At 44.5% G+C, this 21,822-nt stretch overlaps 1 protein-coding gene across 2 annotated transcripts in view; it reads right to left on the minus strand.

Moving 5' to 3' along the window:
- PRKDC (protein kinase, DNA-activated, catalytic subunit) overlaps window positions 1-21,822 on the minus strand; it is a 129,835-nt gene that overhangs the window by 103,547 nt on the left and 4,466 nt on the right. For both annotated transcript variants that reach the window (XM_069599970.1, XM_069599971.1), the window contains exons 8-24: window positions 14,772-14,827; window positions 14,657-14,687; window positions 14,049-14,206; window positions 12,751-12,897; window positions 11,357-11,521; window positions 10,787-10,955; window positions 10,379-10,428; window positions 9,465-9,590; window positions 7,869-8,021; window positions 6,414-6,529; window positions 5,688-5,847; window positions 4,931-5,017; window positions 4,471-4,590; window positions 4,066-4,225; window positions 3,287-3,393; window positions 959-1,049; window positions 115-278 (exon numbers count right to left, since the gene is read on the minus strand). In XM_069599970.1, the coding sequence (XP_069456071.1) occupies window positions 115-278; window positions 959-1,049; window positions 3,287-3,393; window positions 4,066-4,225; window positions 4,471-4,590; window positions 4,931-5,017; window positions 5,688-5,847; window positions 6,414-6,529; window positions 7,869-8,021; window positions 9,465-9,590; window positions 10,379-10,428; window positions 10,787-10,955; window positions 11,357-11,521; window positions 12,751-12,897; window positions 14,049-14,206; window positions 14,657-14,687; window positions 14,772-14,827 (2,060 nt within the window). The remainder of the gene's footprint in view (window positions 1-114; window positions 279-958; window positions 1,050-3,286; window positions 3,394-4,065; window positions 4,226-4,470; window positions 4,591-4,930; window positions 5,018-5,687; window positions 5,848-6,413; window positions 6,530-7,868; window positions 8,022-9,464; window positions 9,591-10,378; window positions 10,429-10,786; window positions 10,956-11,356; window positions 11,522-12,750; window positions 12,898-14,048; window positions 14,207-14,656; window positions 14,688-14,771; window positions 14,828-21,822) is intronic.

Genomic DNA, 21,822 nt, shown 5'->3' on the forward strand with positions numbered 1-21,822 from the left:
ACTTCTGATAACTGAGCAGTTTCCCATCACTAAGCTAGAGAAAACACAAAGCCCATGAAACACAACACATCTCTCCTAAGGAGCACATGGCTGACCACGGCGAGTGATGAGTACCTTGGTGTGTCTGTCACCCGCCGAGAGTGCCAGCTCTGTGACACGTGGCAGGAACAGGTCCAGATGAATGACAGGCTTCATGTCCACGAAGGGCACTGCGAAGCTGAGCCTCCTCTCTCGGTCCCAAGCCATACAGCCCCTGGCCCGCTCCTCGGGGGACGCCGCTATAGGGGAGATGCCGGTCAGCCCCTCCTCCCCTCACCGGGATGGCCTTGGCCCACCCCCTCCTGCTCTGTTTATCACACACACGGGGCAGCAACACCAGAAACCACCACATACTGCTTCTAATTAAACAAGTCTAATAGTCTGGAATGTTTAATTTTCAATTTCAGTTAAGTTACTCTTCTGTGAAAAAATGATAAATGAACAATACTTTCATAAATAGTTCCTCTTTATAACACATTTTTCTAATATACATTCTAACTGCTGAAATGCCAAAATCACCAGTACATTTAGGATGAAATTTTAAAACTAAAAATACAAATTTTTACTCATCAAAAAACACTAATTCTGATCAAAAACAACTAAAAATATCCAAACATTAAGAATATTAGTATTCAAAGAGATAACTCTGAATTCCTGACACGATGTTTAACATAAAGGCCTATCCAGCTAGACTCTGCTTAAAAAATGAACATATGCCAGACCCTGAAGATAGGAACCCACAGGCTTCAGGGCATGGCAGAAGCATTCACTCCATTAGACAAAATACAGTTCCTCAAAATCTTACTTGAAAGACATAAATGACACACGGGAGCAAGTATCAGAAGACACTGTGACCTGTGTGCACTCAGCTGAGGGGCCCACATGCCTCCAGGGTTGAGTTACTTTCAGGAAACGTCACCTGTTAGCAGGTTTTTGTTGATCTGTCCCCCGAGATGGCCAAGTACTTGCACTACTCGAACCCGTGTTTCTTCTAAGGACAGTGCTTCATTCTGCAAATGTGGAGACAATAAGAAACAACCTTGAGCTCAAAGAAAGACCCTCTCTACCGCTGATGCCCTCAATGTCTCCTTATAATCCTCCACGGCACTGCCGTCATTTTACTGCAAAATCATGAAAAAAAGCCACAATTCTTCCACTTTTGCAGCCAATGTCCATTTTCTAGGTCAGCAGTTCCTGTTTCGGGAGTCCTTATACCCTTAAAAAATACTGAGGATTCCCACAGAGCTTCTGTTATTGTGGGTCGTATTTACCAGTATTTATCTTGTTAAAACTTAGCTTCCCTGGTGGCTCAGATAGTAAAGAATCTGCCTGCAGTGAGGGAGACCCAGGTTCCATCCCTGGGTCGGGAAGATCCCCTGGTAGAGGGCAAGGCAACCCACTCCAGTATTCTTGCCTGGAAAATCCCCTGGACAGAGCAGCCAGCTCTCCAGGCTACAGTCCATGGGGTTGCAAAAAGTCAGCACGACTGATGGACTAACACTTTTACTTTTTACTATTTACATACTTATCATTTTATTTAAAAACACTGAACCCATGACATGTTAACAAATTACATACTTTTAGGAAAACTAAGGATATATTCCAAATAAACAATCTCAGGCAAGCGGTGCTGTTCACATTTTGTGTCTGCGACAGACTTCTGGGCTATGACTAGAAAAGGGAGGAGGACTTCATAGTTTTTCTAGGAAACTAGGGTTTGCTTTGCTACTACTCCAAAACTGAAGCAGTAGTTTCTTAAAGGTTAGTTACAATGTGGAGTGTGAGCCCACATCAGGGAAGTTTATGCAGTCTATTACAGTACAATCCACTGGCTTTATCTTACACTCAGTTTAGGAACACAATGTACTGCTCATCTGGAGATACCGGTTCACCAGCAGCAAAGATTCTCAGATGTGCTCCTGAAGTGACAGGCCCGCTCTCTATTCCAGAGAAAACGTCAGCCAGACACTGAGCAGCCAGGAGTCCGTTGCCATGCTTCCAGTAACAGTAGTGCTCACGGGGGAGGCGGCTGCTCGATGCTCCCTGAGGCCAACCACCAGCGCCTCCTGCCCCAGCACACAAGACAAGATGGTACACCGTGTGTGCTCAAGGGTCGAGGCTTCGTGAAGCTTAAAGGAACAGCACCACCCACCACTGCACAGTGCAAACAATCACGAGTGAAAACAGTTCTGGCCTCGCACTCTGGGACCCCCGGGCCCTCCTATAAAGAAATGTGCAAAACTAGAGATATTCTCAAGAAACTTTATCTTCCTTTACCTAAATATGATAAAATAATTTAAACTATTAGACACCACTTCTAGTTTCCTTCAAGTCTCCCAATCAAAAGCTGTCAAGAGAGTAGCCCCCACTTGCCACAAATAGGGAAAAGCCCTTGCAGCAACAAAGACCCAGCACAGCGAAAAATAAGTAAAAATTAAAAAAAGAAATAAATGCATTTCTGATCCTATAACAGAAACTGTCAAAAATAATGAGATCAGAGGAAACTTCCTGAAAGCTTGCAATACCAGTTCTAGATATTAAGTTGCTGCTGCTGCTGCTAAGTCACTTCAGTCGTGTCCAACTCTGTGTGACCCCATAGACGGCAGCCCACCAGGCTCCCCCGTCCCTGGGATTCTCCAGGCAAGAACACTGGAGTGGGTTGCCATTTCCTTCTCCAATGCATGAAAGTGAAAGTGAAAATGAAGTCACTCAGTCGTGTCCAACTCTTAGCGACCCCATGGACTGCAGCGCACCAGGCTCCTCCATCCATGGGAATTTCCAGGCAAGAGTACTGGAGTGGGGTGCCATTGCCTTCTCCGAGATGTTATGTTACACTAACTCAATTTTCTCTATTTACATCATTTTTATCTCTTACATTATGTGCCACATCTAAAAAAACCAGTCGTAAGAAATTATCACTGGGCAAAAAACATAAAAACTGCCATGAACTAAACTCGACAAAATGACCTATTTCAGATATAATAAGTAAATGAGGCAATCTTATACATCAATATCAGTGTGGCAACTGCTTATTTCAAACAAAAAAAAACAAGATCAAGACAATAACACGGTTTACATGTTAACATGGTTTACATTTTTATCACTAAATATATACTGAAATTATTTTCATACTGTACACCAACTTATATGTAACAATGATATTTTAAATGAAGATTTTTACTACTCATGAGCATCAGAATCTGATCTCTCCACTATTTAAGGTAAAGAAAATATAAGGGTCTCTTACAGATGAAATGTTCTTTGTCCGTTTCAGATGCTTTAACACATCTTTAGTAAATCCTTTCTGGACAGCCCGAGAAAGTGCCGACACTTCCCAGTTATTCTGGGTCTCATCTGTCAAGGGTAAACAGAAGTCAATTTTAAATAGCGCTCATCTGTTTAGTTAATAAGCACAAGTGGAAAGACACTAGACTACCATGCAGAGACATTAAAATTCTAATTTAAAGTATGATTAAAAATGAAATTTCTAGAACAAAAATATTAATAGTGGTTGTCTCAGTTTTAGACACCATTACCAGTTTCTTGGAGGGACTTCCCTGGTGGTTCAGTGGCTAGGACTCTGCACTCCCAATGCAGTACTAAATCAGTCATATTTGGAAAACCAATAAAAATCAGGTGAAATTAGGTCAAAATATAACTTTACTATTGGATTTTCTTATAGTTTTAATCCCTGTTTAATTTATTAAATAAGGTTTTCTTTGCAAGACAATAAATCAGAATTTATAAGATGCTCAAGATGTTTAAGAATTCTTCCCCTTGAAGATTTTATAAATTTTGCTAGGATATACATGAGTAAGTAACCTATAAGTAGTTTTAATACCTCAGTTATACTTATGTCCAATTATACTGAAATGAATTGGAAAGATTACAAAAATACCAACCAAATGTATTTTGAATGCATAATATGTAGAAATACCAACACATGTATTACATTACCATTTTAAGATACACATCAAAACTCTTCTATAAAAAAAAAAAAAAAAAAAAAACTCTTCTATACTTTACCTGATAAGGCTGAAGTTTTCAGATATCCATCAAGGCTAGGCAGAATATCCTTATAATAGGGTTGAATTACATGTTTGCAGATATAAACTGACCATTCTTCCAGGGCATTCAGGCCGGCTTCTGCCAGTGGGGCATAGCTCAGGCCCAGTTTAAAAGCCATCTGTACATGAGAACAAATGAGGTAATGAAAACCAGGAATTTAGTTCTGAGAGAAGGCTTCTTAAATGACAAGCCTTTCCTCTGTTGGAACCATGCAGGCTGGAGAGAAGGGGCACTGAAGCCCCCTCAGGAAGGCCCGACCACGCAGGATGCTGGCGGGGGGTGGGGATGGGGGTTCTGACATGTGAGTGCCACTGTGACTGCCACGTTTCTCAGAACCATGACCCCCACGAGTGATGTGCCCACCTGCAACGCAGGGACGTAGGCTCTGACATCAAGTGCGATAATGTCATGTGGCAGGGATAGGACAAAGGTCAAACAGGAGGCCAGGAGTTCATCTTTGTACTGCTTCATCTTAACTGACACCTCGGCAGGAAAGACAAGGTTAGTGCTATGCACCTGAACAGAGCCTTCAGTTCCACCATCGACTACAAAACATCTGATTTGCAAATACGAAAAATGAAGGTACTTATCTCCAGCAAAAGTTTGTGTTGAGTACTTAGTTCCCATCATGTGGAAAAGCTAAAGAATCTATGGACCCTGAGTCATCATCACTAAAATTATTGTGAGAAACCTCAGGGGACTTCGGAAGCACAGTGACTTTCTCTGCCAGTGTTTTCAACCCCCCCACCCCCACGTGGATTAAGCAACCCATTTCATCTTTAAATAATATATGATAAGACTGGATAAAGCTTTTGAAAGTTACCTCTTTACCGAATTTTGAAAACAAAGCAAAGCAGGAATGCTTCTCTGGATCCTCAGGAGACGGTTTCTGACTCTTTGGACCTACGCCCTGTCAGATAAAACAGGCAATGAGCTCAGGGAATGATAACCAGATAGTCCCATGTTCTAATCTGGCGGTTCCCACTGGTCCTTGTGAGGGGACCCATTCTAATTTTGCTGAGGCCTCATGCAGAGAGGAAGACACTTCAGGCAGAGGCCCATAAGGAAGCACGTGTGAGCTGGGAGGGGGACCACTGGCCAGGAGTCAGGGGCCCAAGTCCACTCCCCGTGCTGGTCATCTGACGTGCACGCCTGTGAGCTGAGACAGCTGCTCACAACTAGAGCCCCTGGACACTGACGCACCACTCTCCATCCTTAGGAGCTACCAGATCCCCGGGCAGCTGTGCCCAGAGGCTCTGAGGACTTGAGTCTGGAAAGGGCGCCAGTGATGCTGCAGGTGGGTCCTGGCGCCATGCACACATCAGAACCTCTGTAGAGCTCACAGCACCAGCCAGATGCTCGCCAGTCAGATTGGAAAATGGGGAAAACATTCCCCATTAAACTTTTAAACGGTGTCATGCAGCTGCCACTCACATCAGTTTCTCAAAATACAAATAACAATAGTAGCAGACTTTAAAACTGCAATATGCTGTACAATACCATATTTTAGAATGTATTTATACACACTCGTGCAATCTAAAATACACAGGAATATTCAATGTCCCTCAAAAAACACTTACCTCAAAATACTTTATCTTCTTGGCATTTCTCACAGCAAGAGAAAGCAGTTTGTAGAAACCACTAATGAGTGGCGACCGTGTAGACTGCAGAATTAACTGATATGAGAAGGAATGCACCCACGGCCCAAAAAATTCTACATGTTTCTCAGGAAGAATCTCCCTGTAAAAACAAATGTAAAGCTTAACAAAGAAATCCTCATCGTATACTTTTACTCCGCTCTGAAATTCTAAGTGACATAATCAAAACAAAATCATTATCTGTGACTCCATTATACCCCATTTTCGGGTGTATCTGTACTCTTTAGTTTCTTTGCCATGCTGTGTTCTGCGCTCAGTCGCTCACTCATGTCCAGTTCTTTGCAACCCCATGGACTGTAGCCCATCAGGCTCCTCTGTCCATGGGACTCTCTAGGCAAGAATACTGGAGTAGGTTGCCATTTTCTTCCCAGGGGATCTTCCCAACCCAGGAATTGAACTCGTGTCTCCCGCATAGACAGACAGATTCTTTACTGTCTGAGTCACCAGGGAAGCCCCCTTGTTGTCCTTACCTGAGGATCTTTTAAATACAATTAAAAAAATAATAATAATCTATTTTAAAATTTCATATAAGCTGTTTTAGATTTTAAGTCCTACTATTTCATTTCTTGTACTACATAAGTGGTTCTCCTATGTCATAGCCAACAATTGATAGTATCTACTCTTAAGTATACATAACTTTATGAATACCTGCAGAACTCCACCAGGTTGATGAAAGCAGAGAAGTCTTTGGGTTTCGCAGGATGCAGGTTAGCAGCTGGATCTGAGGTCGGGATCACCCAAATGCCAGCAGCTTTGTTTTCATCCTTGAAAATCAGTTGCACCAAAAACACGGTACCGTTCAGTCATTCAACAAATGACTCAGCAAGTGACCCACAGACATGGGTGAGGCTTTGAGCAAGGAATGCAAAAGTGAGGAGGCAGAGATGGGCCCAAAGCTCACAGTCAGATAAAAATGACAGAACCCTCAGAACATGCTACACAGGAGGCCACAAGGGATGCGGTAAGTAGGAATAAAAGTGAAAACACAGAAAGATCTGGGGGCGGGGCAGGGCACAACTTCTCACAGGAGCCACAGTGCCCAGACAGAGGCAGAATCTCAAAACACAAGACAGTTATCAGTAGTGACGAGATTTCAAAATGAGAGACAGAGGACCAGTGGCTACTGTTAGGTGAAACATAAATATAAACATGTTCAATTTGTGTTTCAGACCCAGGTGGAAATGTCAAACAGGCAGGAAGGAGGGCAAGGCTGGAGACCAGGCATGTCCCAGGAAACACCAACAGAGACGACGGTGACCCGGCGGTGGGGTGTGGGGGCGCAGGGACACAGAGACTAAGACAGGTGCTCTGCACGCAGACATGTGGCCAACCGTCTCAGGGAGTGAGCACGTCTGCTCATGAAATTACTTTAGACGTGAATGAATAGAAAGCCTGAAGAGTGACAGGCCACTCCTCAATGGCCCCGACAACCAGCACAAAAACTTGGCCCTGACAAGCGCAGCCAAGGCCAGGGCTCTGCCCCTGTAGGACCCCTGACCACAGGCCTCAGCCGTGGAAGCCAACGTGCAAACTTGATTCCAGGAACCACTGGACTCAGAAACAAACTACCTTAGGTGACAGTCTCTCTACCTGAGTGTCCTGTCTCCTCAGAGGGACAGCAGCTCCAAGCTAGCAACCTCATGCCCAGTCTGATCTTTGAGCCCAGCCAGAAAAACGGTGCAGAAACGTGGGAGGCATGGCCTTTCCTGCCCTCCCTTCTACTGTCTCCAGAGCCTGGGGTCCCCCTGGCCATAAACCGAGGAGCACCAGGGTGCCCAGACCCTCTGCAAAAACCCACCTCTACACAAAATAAGACTAGTCTCTACTGTTGCTAAGTCAAGAGTACTAATCCTCCCAACAACTTTTTCTAAAAAATTGCTTTAACTTATTATAAATTACTTCTTGAACAATCTGATACAGAATATATTCTGTACACTGGGCAATTCAAATATCAATAGAAAAGTATCAATGACATGTGTTAATGCTGATAAACCAATTTCCTGCCATCCTCTACAAATGTAAGACTTGCTCCTGAATACTGCAGCATGTAGATACAGCTGGTACAAAAATGATGCAGAATTGCTACTGACAACATTGTCTAACCTCTTGTTCCCCAACATTCTGCTTTTCCAGCGTAAGATCCAGCTTTTCAACAATCTTCAAAACTGATTTTACAAATTCATCATATAGCAAACGATTCAGACTTTGAAGAGAGGAATTCACAAAGACAAATGCTTCATCTGCTAAGAGAGAATCCTGAAAGTAAAGAAAATAAATTTCAAAATGCTGCACAAAACAGTGTCAGTACGAGTATTAAATCAGCATTATGACACATAAAGATGTACATGTGTAATTAGGTTTTATGGAAACACTTGTGTAAACTAGAGCAGACTTACCTCTAAGTTTTCAAGCTGTAAAATACAGACATCTTTCTAATTATTAGGACAACACCATTTCAGTCTGACATGACTTAAACAGTCACGTAACACACATAAACAGTAGTGAGTTGAGAAGGTTTAGGCCAACCTCGTCCAAGTATTTACTCCATTAATGCATGTGTATGTGTGTGTGTGTGTGAGAGAGAGAGAGAGACAGAAAGAGGGAGAGATGCCTCCTTGGTGGCTCAGTGGTAAAGAATCAGCCCACCAATGCAGGGGATGTCAGAGATGTGGTTTCAATCCCTGGGTTGGGAAGATCCCCTGGAGGAGGGCATGGCAACCCACTCTAGTGTTCTTGCCTAGAGAATCCCATGGACAGAGGAACCTGGTAGGTTACACTCCATGCAGTTGCAAAGAGCTGGACACGACTGAGCGACTGAGAATGTACATAAGCAGTGTGTGTATACACACATCTCTACACTATATACACACGTTCTGTATGTCTATATGCGAATGCACATGCATGTACGTATACACACGTGCACTTGTAAACACATGTACTCACATACACATGCATATATAGATACGTATACTATACATTTATCCTCAGAAGGGACTGAAAAGCTCTATAATCTGTTATCTCTTTCAAAGTGAAATATTCTATCATTCCAAAAACACAGACCAGTGTCTACGGAACTTAACCTCAAAATATACCTATTATCACATATAAGAAAAAACATTTTAGTAATACTGCTATACTACTTTACTAATACCTTAATAAGAAAAACTCCTGAGGTTGCACAGGACAGGAACCATCTACTGACCAAAACTGCTTTTCCTAGAATACCCATGCTCTGTCAGACACTACGTGAAATGGTGACCAACCTGGCTTGGAGCAGATACTGCAGAAACACCTGCCAGCAACACAGGAAGCAGGAGGGGTGGTTCTAATGCTGACAGAACTGTGCACCCATCTCCATCCTGTCACATCACCCTTAGCAAATACAGAGAGCACAGCTCTCCCACCATGATAACACTGCCACATTTCTGATACCTTGTACGCAGTTTCTTAAGCTAAAATGAGGACTTGGCTACAACTACTCATCAGTTTCAAATGAGTTCTATGACTTTGCTCCTCTAATCTGATTTTTTTTCCAAGTCTCACTTTATCCTTATTTACATTACTTGAAGTACTTAAAAAGAAAAAAAAAAAACTGACTGAAAGTAAAACAGGCTTCTGAAATAATTAAGCCTCCAGTGTGAACTATGGACACTGTAGGGGAGCCAAAGCGCTTCAGTGGCTTTCAGCTGCAGTGTTTACCATCGTCTGGTCACAGCTCAGCAGGCTCCTGAACAGGTCCACATAGTCTCTGCAGGTGGGCACTCTCCACTTGCCGGTCCTGACTTCCCCCAACACTCCGGGGTCCTCAGACTCGGGCTCGGCTCCCTGGCGGGAAAACAGACAGCCAGCCACGCTCAGGAGGGACGGAGAGGAGCAGCACTGCTGTGCCTCCCAATGTGCATTCCCGGAGCTAAGGGAGCCCCTGGCTGAAGCATGCAGCTTGGTTGAGGAAGACAGCACGTTATGAAAGCACAATAAAAAAGCTAGGAAAAAGTCACCATTCTCTAGGACGGAAATGGTGATGCACGAACTAAGCTTCAAAACAATACCCAATAATTCACCTCCTCACACAGATCTCTCATCTCCTCCTATTTTCTCTAACTGAAGTAAACTTAAAACAAGCCTCCCATTATATACTAAGTATTTTGTCCTAGAGTTTCAAGGGGAAAATATCCTTTCGTAAAAATGTAGGTATGGTAATAAGGTTATGTTTAAGGATGTCTCACACCCAGAAGTTTATTTATCTGAAAAAATAGGTATTACATCCTACATTTACCAAAATCTAAGGCATTGCTAATAATAGAAAGGCCATTTTTCTTTTTCCCCATAAGAATTACCCATCATTGCAAGTAATTCACACATTCGTCTGCAATTTCAAACGCCTGAATATATTATATTAACATTGCATTTGGGAAAGCAGCTATCATATACTATAGAAAGTAATGGTAATTCGTTTAAGTGACAACCATCCTATTGGACAACTTCATTAAAAAAAATCTTTCAGGCAATCAAAAAGGCCACTTTTGTATATTTACAGACTAAAAGTTCCAGCAACATCTCTAACTTGCAGGGTGACAAAAGACTAATTTTCAAAGCACAGATTCAGAATTTACCTTTTGAAGGATCACTGGCTTAGAACATATTCTGATTAAACTTTGATGTACTAAAAAAAGAAAATAAAAACAAAAATGAAAAATTACACTGAAAAATACTAAACTCTCAACAGACAGCCATTTGAATATACAGTACCTCTTGGTTTTTTCTCTAAGTTTGCTAACACCTTTAATTTTTTTTTCTTTTTTTTAATGTTTAGTTTCAAATTTTAGACTACTAAGATTCAAAAGGAAAAGATGAAGAAATTCAGAAAACTAGAGAAAAAAAGATTTTGGTTCACCAAAATATTAGCAGTTCCTCAAGAGGCATCATAAGACAAAAACGAATTTGGCAACTGGATGTTCTTTATCTCAAACAACACGGTAAGATTCTTCATGCATCATCTCAGGAGTAAGCTCCAAACTCACCCACAGCACCAATGCAACTCCAGAGGATGGGCCCCTTCTCCGCCAGGGCCAGGAACAATCGCACAATGGCCCTGCAGCACACCAGCTGCATCTTGGGGCTGTACTGGGGGAAACTGTCCATCTGCAGGACCACGAGGTGTTCCAGGACCGGCGAGTGCACCTCAGGAACCTGCGGGGATGAGAGCACACTCAGGTCGGGGCTGCGACAACAGGCACAGCAGACACAGGGAGGCAGAATCCATGAAGAAGCAGCTTGTTACCTAGGGGACTAATTCCTCGCTGGGACTGTCTGAACACAGTGGAGTAAAACTGTCTGCATGACATGTTACCTACGATTCTATCTCAAGCAGCAATCCTAATCTTTTAGAAATATGAAAAGAGTAACAGATAGCTTTTCTGCTTTGGAAACAAATCATCAAGTTTCATGACAAAAACTATACCAAAAAACCGTACAAGGTACTAGCTAAAGAGGTCACCTTGGTCATACTGGTGCCTGAACTGCATCAAACCAGCTGAAGACCTGGGCTAATCTCGCCAAGCCCATGTTCAGCGGGCCACCCCCTCACTCACGGCGTCGAGGTGCAGCAGGACGCTCGCCACGGACTGCAGGAAGCTGGGCAGCTGGTACACGTGGTCCTCGGCAGCATCCGCCTCAGTGAGGAACAGCTGCCGGCACCGCTGGATGAGCTCCACGAACATCAAGTCCACGTCGCGGGCATTCACTGCCTTGCATGGCTGCAGGGAGGCAAAACCAGTCTCCATCAATCTGTTCCACCTCAGGGTGATGGCACCTAAGGCGTCTCGTTAGGCCACGTTATTATAACGGAATGTTAACAGCTTCTCAGTGGAGAATACAGATATAGAATGCACTGTACGTCAGAAAGATGCTTTCCGAAAAACCTGTAAATACATTTTAAAGTTACTAACACAAAAAACACCTACTGATTGTCACCTGTGTTTCTGGCAGGGGCAGACTGCAGACAATTGGGTGCCATCCCTGCAGAGGGCCGATGCCCAGAGGAGGGACAGGCTCAATCCCCCCACAGCACAGCAGCAGCACCCACAGCCACACCCTCCTAACTCAGAGACAGTCCAGCCACACATGTCCCAAAGGCTCCTCAGACGCTGGCCCCAGTCCCGCCTCCTCACGGGCCTGGACCAGCGCCTGATCCGCATCCTCTCCCTTGTTCCACCTTACTCTGTCTACACCAGCTCATTATAGTGAACAGGTCCCCACTGCCAGACCTCAGGGTCTGAGGATACAAAGTCCGTGCTCTCAGTCACCTCTGAGCCTCCTCACACATTTCCTCTGCCCTAAGCTAGTATAAACGAGCCACGGAAACATGTGGAGATGAAGACTTTAAGGGGAAAGGAGTGTTGGGAAGAAGCAAATGAGGAAGCATCAGGATGGAGGACTGAGCAGAGGGCTGGAAGAGACTCTCCATCCCAACAGCAGGGGAGTAGCCCTGATGGGGATCTGTACAGAGAAACAGCAGGAGACGTAATCCGCCAGTGGGAGCCATAGACCCCTCCAGGAGGATGCAGCCACACCAACTCCCAGTATTCCCAGCAGACCTCACCCAGGCTCAGGGACTCATGCCAGAGTGAGCACAGGGGCTCATCAGTGATGGGCGGCCAGGCGTGGCCAGGAGAACATGGTGTTCCTCGTCTCCAGGCTGCAGCCATGTCTCGGTTCTGTCTATCGCTGGCTGAACCCTTACATGAGTCCCCTAACTTGTCTGGCCTCACTTTCCTCATCTGTAAAGTGGAATAATATTCCTAAAAGCTTATAGGAGAGTTATGAATATTTGAGATGATACATAGGAAGCACTGAAAAAACACATTAACAACAAAACAAACAAGAACAATGTTTTCAAAAGTGTGAGATGCTATTCAAAAGATACTAAAGTATATTCATTTAAACATTCAAATGAAAGTAAAAGGGGTCAATAAGTGAGACATACCCCCGCGAAGAGCCCATATCCACGGATGGCGATGGACAGGTCCTTGCTGTTGGCGTCCACGTTCCTGATGATGCTGTAGAACTGCTCCATGAAGAAGCGCAGCGCGCCCCTGTGTGCCTCGGCATCGTGTGCCACCAACAAGGAAACCTGCATCACACAACGTTCACTTTAGAGGCATCCATCCAAACGTGAAAAGGCTGGAACAGCCGAATGGGACAACATCAGGTCCACAGCAGCTATTACTTGTAAAGAACCATCTGTTCAATCCACTTAGTCTCCATCAGGTTCAGAAAAGCCACTTCCTTAAGTAAGCCTTTATTACACGTGATGCATTCTTCCTAGAGAAAGGGACTGAGAGAGAGACCAGGTAGACACAGGAAGACGTGCACAAAACACAGGCTCCGGACTAAAGCTCCCTGATGAAGCAGAAAGCTTCCTTAGACTCATCTTTGACTCAAGGTGACACAGAGCTGGGCAGGCCCAGCAGCTGGCGAGCTCAGAGTCACCCACAGACAGGACCCCCAGGAGCGAACACAGAGAGGGTTCAGAACTAACAACCAGGGGAAGAAAAAAAAAAAAGGTGTCTCATTTCTCAAAACAATAAGCTACAATAATTACGTGAGCCAAAGCAAGTACTCTGAGAAGCAAGCAGATGACGATGCACCACACACAGTGACACCTGCCAGAACTCGAGACCAGCAAGGGCATCAGGAAGCTCTCGCAACCTGCCCACGACCGTCCGAGACAAGGATGGGAAGAAGCCAGACAATCACCAAAGGGAGAAGGAAGACATGCATCCACAGTGCCGACCTGCAGCCCACGCCCAGACCTGTACAAAGGCCCCAGGTCTCAGCACCCGGAGACGGCAGGCCACCTGCAGGCTCCCTGCACCCACACCCAACCTAGATAGGAGAGGTCGCCTCAGCCGAGAAGCCACAGAGACACAAGCATCCAGTCTAACAGGACAGCAGACCCTGCCACCGTCTCCCTCCCCTCCCTGCTCCCACCCTGACCCAGCCACCGCCTCCAGGGAGCCCTGACCTTCTGACCGCCAGCCTTCCCTCCGTCCCACCTCCTCACTCTCTTGTCCGCCCTTGGCTCTGAGGACCTGATCAGACTTGATGTCTTTGAAGCTTTCTTTCTTCCAAACCTGCTGCCACTCCTGTGGCAGAGGGATAACCAACTTTCCTCTTTAAGTACTACAGAAGCTAATGGACCAACTTGTATTTTTTTTTTTCAAATGTTCATGCAGAAGACTGGAATTTATGTCTTTGCATAGAAAGAGTTTTACATAGTACCTGTTTCAGAAAAGACTCCAGAGCTGAGTGTGCAGCTTTCCTCAATTCCACATTCATGTGGCTGCACCACTTCGACAGGACTTCAAACAAAGAAGCGTAGTTGTCCAGAAGGCAGGTGCTAAACTGAGATGCGTGCAGGGTGAATAAGGACAGCCCAGCTGCAAACACAGAACACACCGTATTTAAAACAGGATGACAAAGGGCAGGACAAAGAACTTAGGAAGCTTCAGCCACACATCAAACCAAAACTGTGCTCACAAAGCCCCCGAATCCTTACTTCAGGGGCCTGGGGTCCCCTCACACCTGATGCCTCCATCCTCTATTTGAATCAAGAGGCCCACAATCCGGCCAGTGACCCCCAAAACAAAGGTCAGAAGTAGGATCAGGGTTTATTTAGATAAAGATAGAATCAAAAGATCTGGATTGTTCTGAAGTAATTTCTTCTGAAATGGTGCAATCTTAGTGTGACCATCTCGAACAGCACCAAGAGCTGCCATCAGTGACCACGTGGGAGCATCACAGGGGTCACAGCGCCACCTTCACTCACAGTTTAGGCAAACATTCACTCAGACACCAACCTAATAACCTCCTTAAAAGTAGAATCTTACCCAGAGGCACGGCATATCTCTTCAGATCAATCTATTAAAAAAAAAAAAAAAACTACCATCAATGTTTGACAATCACAAGGCTCAGTCGTGAAAGAATTAGAATACTAAATCCTACCTGAGGACGGATTGCCTTTAATGCAAAATCAAAAATCTCTCTTGAAGTCTGGGGATCTGAGGAAAGACAGAAAGCAGCCACTGTCACAGATCATAAGGTGTGTCTGGCAAAGCTCATGAGACTCACGACCCACTGCTCTGCTGGAGACAGTGGACCCCTTCCTCTATTAATGAACATGCTAGTACCCAGTACTACTGCCTGGAGTCACATAATCACAGCATGGCCCAAAAACCTGAATTTTAGCCTCAGACCAAGGCTCAAGTCCCAGTCCTGCACTGGTTACATCAGTTTCCTGTCACCACTGTAATCAATTCTCACCAACTTTGTGCCTTAAAACAACACAAACTTACTACCACCCAGTTCTGGAGGTGAGCAATCTGGAATCAACATCACAGACACAAGCAGAAAACCCCGAGAATGACCTGAAAACAGCAGGATGGACCTTCCACAAGTGGAGACAGGAGTGGCCCCTGGAGGAAGGTAGTGCTGTCAGGCCATCCCCAGCACTGGGGCCCCAGGGTCTGGACTCCACCTCAGCTCCCCAGCTGGAGACCCTGCACCCAGAAGATGAGGTGCAGGGTCTGACTCTCCATCTAAGCCAGCAGCACCACCCACCTCACCCGGCTTCATCTGCACACCCGACACAGTTGGTGTTCCTCCAAGCTGCACCCCCAGCAGCCCTTTATGCGGGCCCTTGGCTGGTATCAGGACCTCCCCAAAGTGACCCCTGCCTTGCCAACACCTCAGCCAGCACCAGCATGCCCCAAAGTGGCTCCCTCCACCAGGCTGCCCCCACAAGCCAGAGCACCAGCCACAGCGGTAACCAGGCCTTAGAAACTGCAGCACAGTGGCCCCCAGGCCAGGTTGGCCCACCCACCACAGGGGATGCTCCTGGAGTGCCCGGCTTCTGGAGTGCCCAGCTCCAGGGCAGTCCAGGGAAGGGGGAGAGCTGCACTCCTGGACCCCACAGGACACCTTCTACACAAAGACCAAGAAACGTAACTGAGCTACCAAACACAAACAAATAAAGAATTAGGCAGAACGAGGGGCCAAAGGTCATGTTACAAGAAAGAAGACGACAAAATCTCAAAAAAAGAACTGAGCAAAACAGAAGTAAGTAACTTCCCAGAAAAAAATTTCAAAGTAATGGTCATAAAAATGCTCAATGAACTCGGGAGAAGAATAGAAGAACACAGTAAGAACTTCAACAAAGAATTAAAAATCATATGACCATCTCAATAGATTAAGAAAAAAGTTTCTGACAAAACTGACACCCATTTACGACAACTTTTAATGAAGTGGGTAAAACAGGAATGTACTTCAACACAGTAAAGGTCGTACATGACAAACCCAGGGCCAACGTCATACTCAATGGTGAGAAGCTGAGAGCATTTCCTCCGAGATCAGGAACAACACAAGGATGACCACTCTCATTACTTTTATTCAACATTGTGTTGGAAGTCCCAGTGAGAGCAATCAGACAAGAAATAAAAGGAATCCAAAGTGGAAAGGAAGAAGTAAAACTGTCACTATTTGCAGATGACACACTATATATAGAAAATCCTAAAGACTGCACCAAAAAACAATTAGAATAAATGAATTCAGTAAAGCTGCAGAGTATAAAATTAATATACAGAAATCTATAGTGTTCCTACACATTAATAATAAACTATCATAAAGAAAAACTGAACAAATAATCCTATTCATAGTTGCATCTAAAAGAATAAAATACTTGGAATAAATTAAACCAAGAAGGTAAAAGATCTATACCCTGAAGACTCTAAGACATTAATGAAAGAAACTGAAGACAATACATACAAATATACATATAAAAATACATACAAATATACATACATATATGCATACATACAAATATACATATGTATATATACAATATACATATGTGTGTTGTGCAATACACACAAATATACATACGTATGCATACATACAATATACATACGTATATTGTGCTCACAAGTAGAGAGAACTAATTTTGATAAAATGTTCACACTCCTCAAAGCAGTTGACAAATTTAATGCAATCCCTATCAAAGTATCCATGGCATTTTTCACAGAACTGTAACAGTTAAGCAAAATATTTGAATGGAAACACAAACGACTCTAAATAGTCAAAATACTCTCTGAGAAAGAAGAGCAAAGCTGGAGGCATTGTGTGCCCTGATTTCAAACTGCACTACGGTAATCAAAACGTTATGGTTCTGGCACAAAAAAACAGAAACATAGATCAAAGAAACAGAATAGGAAGCCCAGAAAAAACCCCACAGAAATATGGTTAGTTAATCTATGAAAAAGGAGGCAAGAATATACAATGGAGAAAAGATAGCCTCTTCAACAAATAGTGGTAGGAAAACTGGACAGCTACATGCAAAAGAATGAAACTTGACCCTTTTCTTACACCACATACAAAAGTAAACTCAATGGATTAAAGACCTAAACCTAAATCTGAAACCACAAAACTAGAGGAAACATACACTGTGCTCTTTGACATGAGTCTTAGCAGTACTGTTTTTGCTCTGTTACCTCATGTATGCATGCGTGCTCAGTCATGCCTGACTCTTCTGCAATCCCATGACCTATAGCCTGCCAGGCTCCCCCGTCCCTGGGATTCTCCAGGCAAGAACACTGGAGTGGGTTGCCATTTCTACTCCAGGGGATCTTCCCAACCCAGGGATCGAACCTGCATCTCTTGCATTTCCTAAATGGGCAGGCAGGTTCTTTACCACTGGCGCCACCTGGAGTTACCTCACTGCTGCTGCTGCTAAGTTGCATCAGTCCTGTCGGACTCTGTGCGACGCCATAGACAGCAGCCCACCAGGCTTACCCGTCCCTGGGATTCTCCAGGCAAGAACACTGAAGTGGGTTGCCATTTCCTTCTCCAATGCATGAAAGTGAAAAGTGAAAGTGAAGTCGCTTGGTCGTGTTCGACTCTTAGCGACCCCATGGACCCCATGGACTGCAGCCTACCAGGCTCCTCCGTCCATGGATTTTCCAGGCAAGAGTACTGGAGTGGGGTGCCATTGCCTTCTCTGGTTACCTCACTAGAGGATGACAAAAGCAGAAACATGCAGGATTACGTCAGGCTAAAAGGCTTTTGCATGGTGAAGAAAACCAGCAACAAAACAGAAAAGCAGGCTGCTGAATGAGAGAAGATATTTGTAAATGATAGGTCTAATAAAGGGTTAACATCCAAAGAACACACTGAACTTAGCAACTCAATAAAAAAAAAAAAAGAAAAAAAACTCAGTAAAAAGAAAAATGAGCAGACTGTGACAATACAGAGATGCAGGATGGGGTGAGAAGTGGGAAGTAAGTTCAAGAGGGAGAGGACGTATGTACACAGATGGCTGATTCATGCTGATATTTGACAGAAACCAACATAATATTGTAAAGTAATAATCTTCCAATTAGACACAAATAAATTTAAAACTGAAAAAATATAAAAATAAAAAATGAGAAAGAGGACCTGAATAGACATTTTTCCAAAAACACATAGATGGCCAACAGGCACAAGATGCTCAACATCACTAACCAGGGGAATGCAAATCAAAACCACAAGATCTCACCTCACACCTGTCAGAATGGCTGTCATCAAAAAGACAACAAATAAAGAGTATTGATGAGGAGGTGGAGAAAAGGGAACCTCATGCACTGCTGATGGGAATGAAAACTGGTGCAGCCACTGCGGAAAACTGAGCGGAGGTTCCTAGAAAACTACAGTTACCACGTGATCCAGCATTCTACTTCTGGGTACTGATCCAAAGAAAACGGAAACAGTAGTTAGAAAGATACACACACTCCAGTATTCATAGCAGCATTATTGACAATGGCCAAAACATGGAAGCAACATTTAAGTGCCCACAGACAGAAGAACGGATAAAGAAAATGTGGCGAATGTGCAGGTATACGTATTTCTGGGAATACTATTCAGCTGCAGAATGAGGTCTTGTCATCTGCTGCTACACAAATGGACCTAGAGGGCATTATGCTAAGCGACGCAGGGTCACGGAAAGACACATAACCTCACCTAAAAGCGGAAACTAAAAGAACAAAGAAACACGGAAACAGATACGGAGAGCAAACTGCTTGTTGCCAGAGGGAAGCGAGCGGGGAGCATGAGAGACCCAGGCGCAGATCAGGACGTGACACACAGTTTGGGGAGTATGGTCAGCACTGTCATAACAACTCTGGTGACAGACACTATGAGACTTGTCGTGGTCATTTCCTAAGGTGCTTCATCGTCAGATCACTATGCTGTACACCTGAAGTAACACAATACTGGTCTGCAACTACGCTTCAATTAAAAAATAAAATAGGGAACTTCCTGGCTTAGAACTTGGTGCATTCACCGACAGGGTCCAAGTTTGATTCCTGGTCAGAGAACTAAGATCCCACAAGCTGCAAAGAATGGCCAGAAAAATGAATAAGTCATTAAAATAAGACAAAGGAAGGAGTCCCTGGGTGTGCTCCTCTCTAGAGGCTTGAGGGCTGCCTTCAGTTTCTAGAAGTTGCTCGCCCTCCTTGCCTTGGGGCCCCAGTCCCATCCTCATAGCTAGCTTCTCCCGTCACAGCACCCTGACCCTGACCCTCGTTCACAGTCAAGTGTCCCTGTGATCACACTGGGTTTACCTGGACAGCCTCGTCTCAACGTCCCATCCACACCTGATTCCCCTCTGACTCAGACCTATGGCACATCTTTGGAAGCCATTATTCTGTCCACCTCAGTCCAGTGTTCTAATCCAGGAAACAAACATATTATCACCTGCTTTAGTGAGTTGTCACAGGAATTTCCCTTGCAACATGAACAGGATAATCCTTAGCACATGGTTAATGAGCAATAAGTACTATTAATTTTCTTGTTCACCGAATGTCAGTTAACACGCCAAGCAAAGACAAACAGAAATAAGCAACGTCACCTGCCACCGAGGTCAAGTGACAAAATAGACAGTCTAGGAGACGAAAAACATGTCACAGAAAGTGCTGTAACAGAGAGGACTACAGAAGCCCAAGAAAGCGGCTCACACGAGGAAGCACAGAGGCTTCAGAAAACAGGAGATCCCTGAGCAGGGAGCTGAGAGAGCGGGATGCACCATGGACAGGGAGCCGGAGAGAGAGACCAAGGAGGGGAAGCAGCAGCAGCTCGGCCAGCTTCTCTACTCAGAGGCAGCAAAGACTGGGAACACCTGGTTGATACGTTAGAAACCGCTGCTTCCTCAGGTTGAAATGATCAGATCTGGCAATTTCTTAAGCTGCAATTCAATAAAAACAAACACATGCAGGAGGTAGAAAAATCTGACAATTATCTGAACAAAAATGGTAAGCAACAGCAAACAAGTTTTTTTAAAGAATTTTCTGGAATTTAAAAGTTTGATTTGTCCTTTAAAAACAAATGAATTCATTATAATGCTCTCACAGCTAGATTATCCTCTAAGCTTAAATTTGAGATACTATAGAAGAACACTACTGACAGTTAAAAAGAAAATTGTATTAAACAGAGTTTAAAACCAACAGGCAAGGATCTGCGGCACAAGAATTACAAAATGCTAATGGAAGAAATCAAAGAGGACCCAACTCAACTAAATGAAGAGGTGCGCTGTGCTCATGGGCTAGAAAACTCAACATGGTTAAGGCATCAACTCTCCTCCAACTGATCCACAGGTTTAGCACAAAGACCACAAATATCCAAGCAAGACTTCGTCGACACAGACCAATTCATTCTAAGATTTACATGGAAAGGCACAGACCTTATAATACCCAAACGATTTTTAAAGAATAAAATGTGAGAACTTCACAGGACATTTAAAGCTTACTATATAATTATATCATACAGACAGTGTGGTGTGGGCAGGGCAACAGAGAACCAAGATCCACCCCCACAAGTGATGAGCCAATCAGCTAATGCCCAACTGGCTTTCTACAAAGACACAACGATTCAGTGACTTGGTGATGATTTCATGGATGTGGCACTAAAATCACAAGCAACCAAAGGAGAACCAAAGGAGAAAAGCAACCAAAGGAGAAAAACTGAACTTATCAAAATGAAGACCCTTTGCACATCAAATGGCACAATCAATAGAGTGAAAAGACAACCAAGGGAATGGGAGAAAATGTTTGCAAATTATGATCCCATAAGGAACTGATATGCAGAATACGTAAATAACTCATACAACTCAGTAACAAAATGTCAAATGATATAATTTTTCAAATGGGCAGAGAACCTGAATAGACATTTCAACCAAGACGACACCCAAGTGGGCAAGAGGCACTTGTGAATACACTCAACGCCAAGAGCCATAGGGGAGATGCAGTGAGAAACCACCTCACACTCACTAGGAAGGCTACGATCAAACAACAGAAAACAAGTACCCTGAGGACATGAAGAGACTGTGCCCTGATGGTGGGAACAGGAATTAGTGCAGCCCCTGGAAATTACAGAACCACCACGTGGGCCGGCAAGCCCACTCCTGGGGATGCTCTAAGGGAATGCGGGGACTCCAGGTGTTCACACACCCATGTCCAGCAGCATCATTCACAACAGTCAAAGAAGCAGAAGCAACCCAAGTACTCACTGATGGCCCAATAGATATACGTGTACTATATTCATACAGCGGGATTCTGTTACAACAGGGGTGTACCTTGAAGACCTTAAGCACCATGAAATAAGGCAGCCAGGACCTGCTATGAGTCTGTTTACACAAACGTGAAAGGACAAAGCTCAAGATGGGAGAGTGAGCAGTGGCTGTGGGAGGAGAGGAGGGGAGGAGAGGGGAGGGGAAGGGAGAAGAGAGTAGGGGAAGAGAGGGGAGGGGAGGGGAGGGGAGGGGAGGGAGATGTGGCTACAGAAGGATAGGAGGGAGGCTGCTCCCTCGGCAGGCTGCCAGGGCCTCGACGGTCATGGGCACACACTAGCCCACATGCGATAAAGCGGCACAGAACTAAATTCAACACCCAAGTGGGTGCATGGGAAGCAACTGGAACCAAGCAAGACCCGAAGGTTCATCAGGCTGCACTACGTCATGACAGGCGTCACCGGG

The sequence above is a fragment of the Ovis canadensis genome, chromosome 9 (assembly GCF_042477335.2).
Source record: "Ovis canadensis isolate MfBH-ARS-UI-01 breed Bighorn chromosome 9, ARS-UI_OviCan_v2, whole genome shotgun sequence".
Classification (NCBI taxonomy): Eukaryota; Metazoa; Chordata; class Mammalia; order Artiodactyla; family Bovidae; genus Ovis; species Ovis canadensis.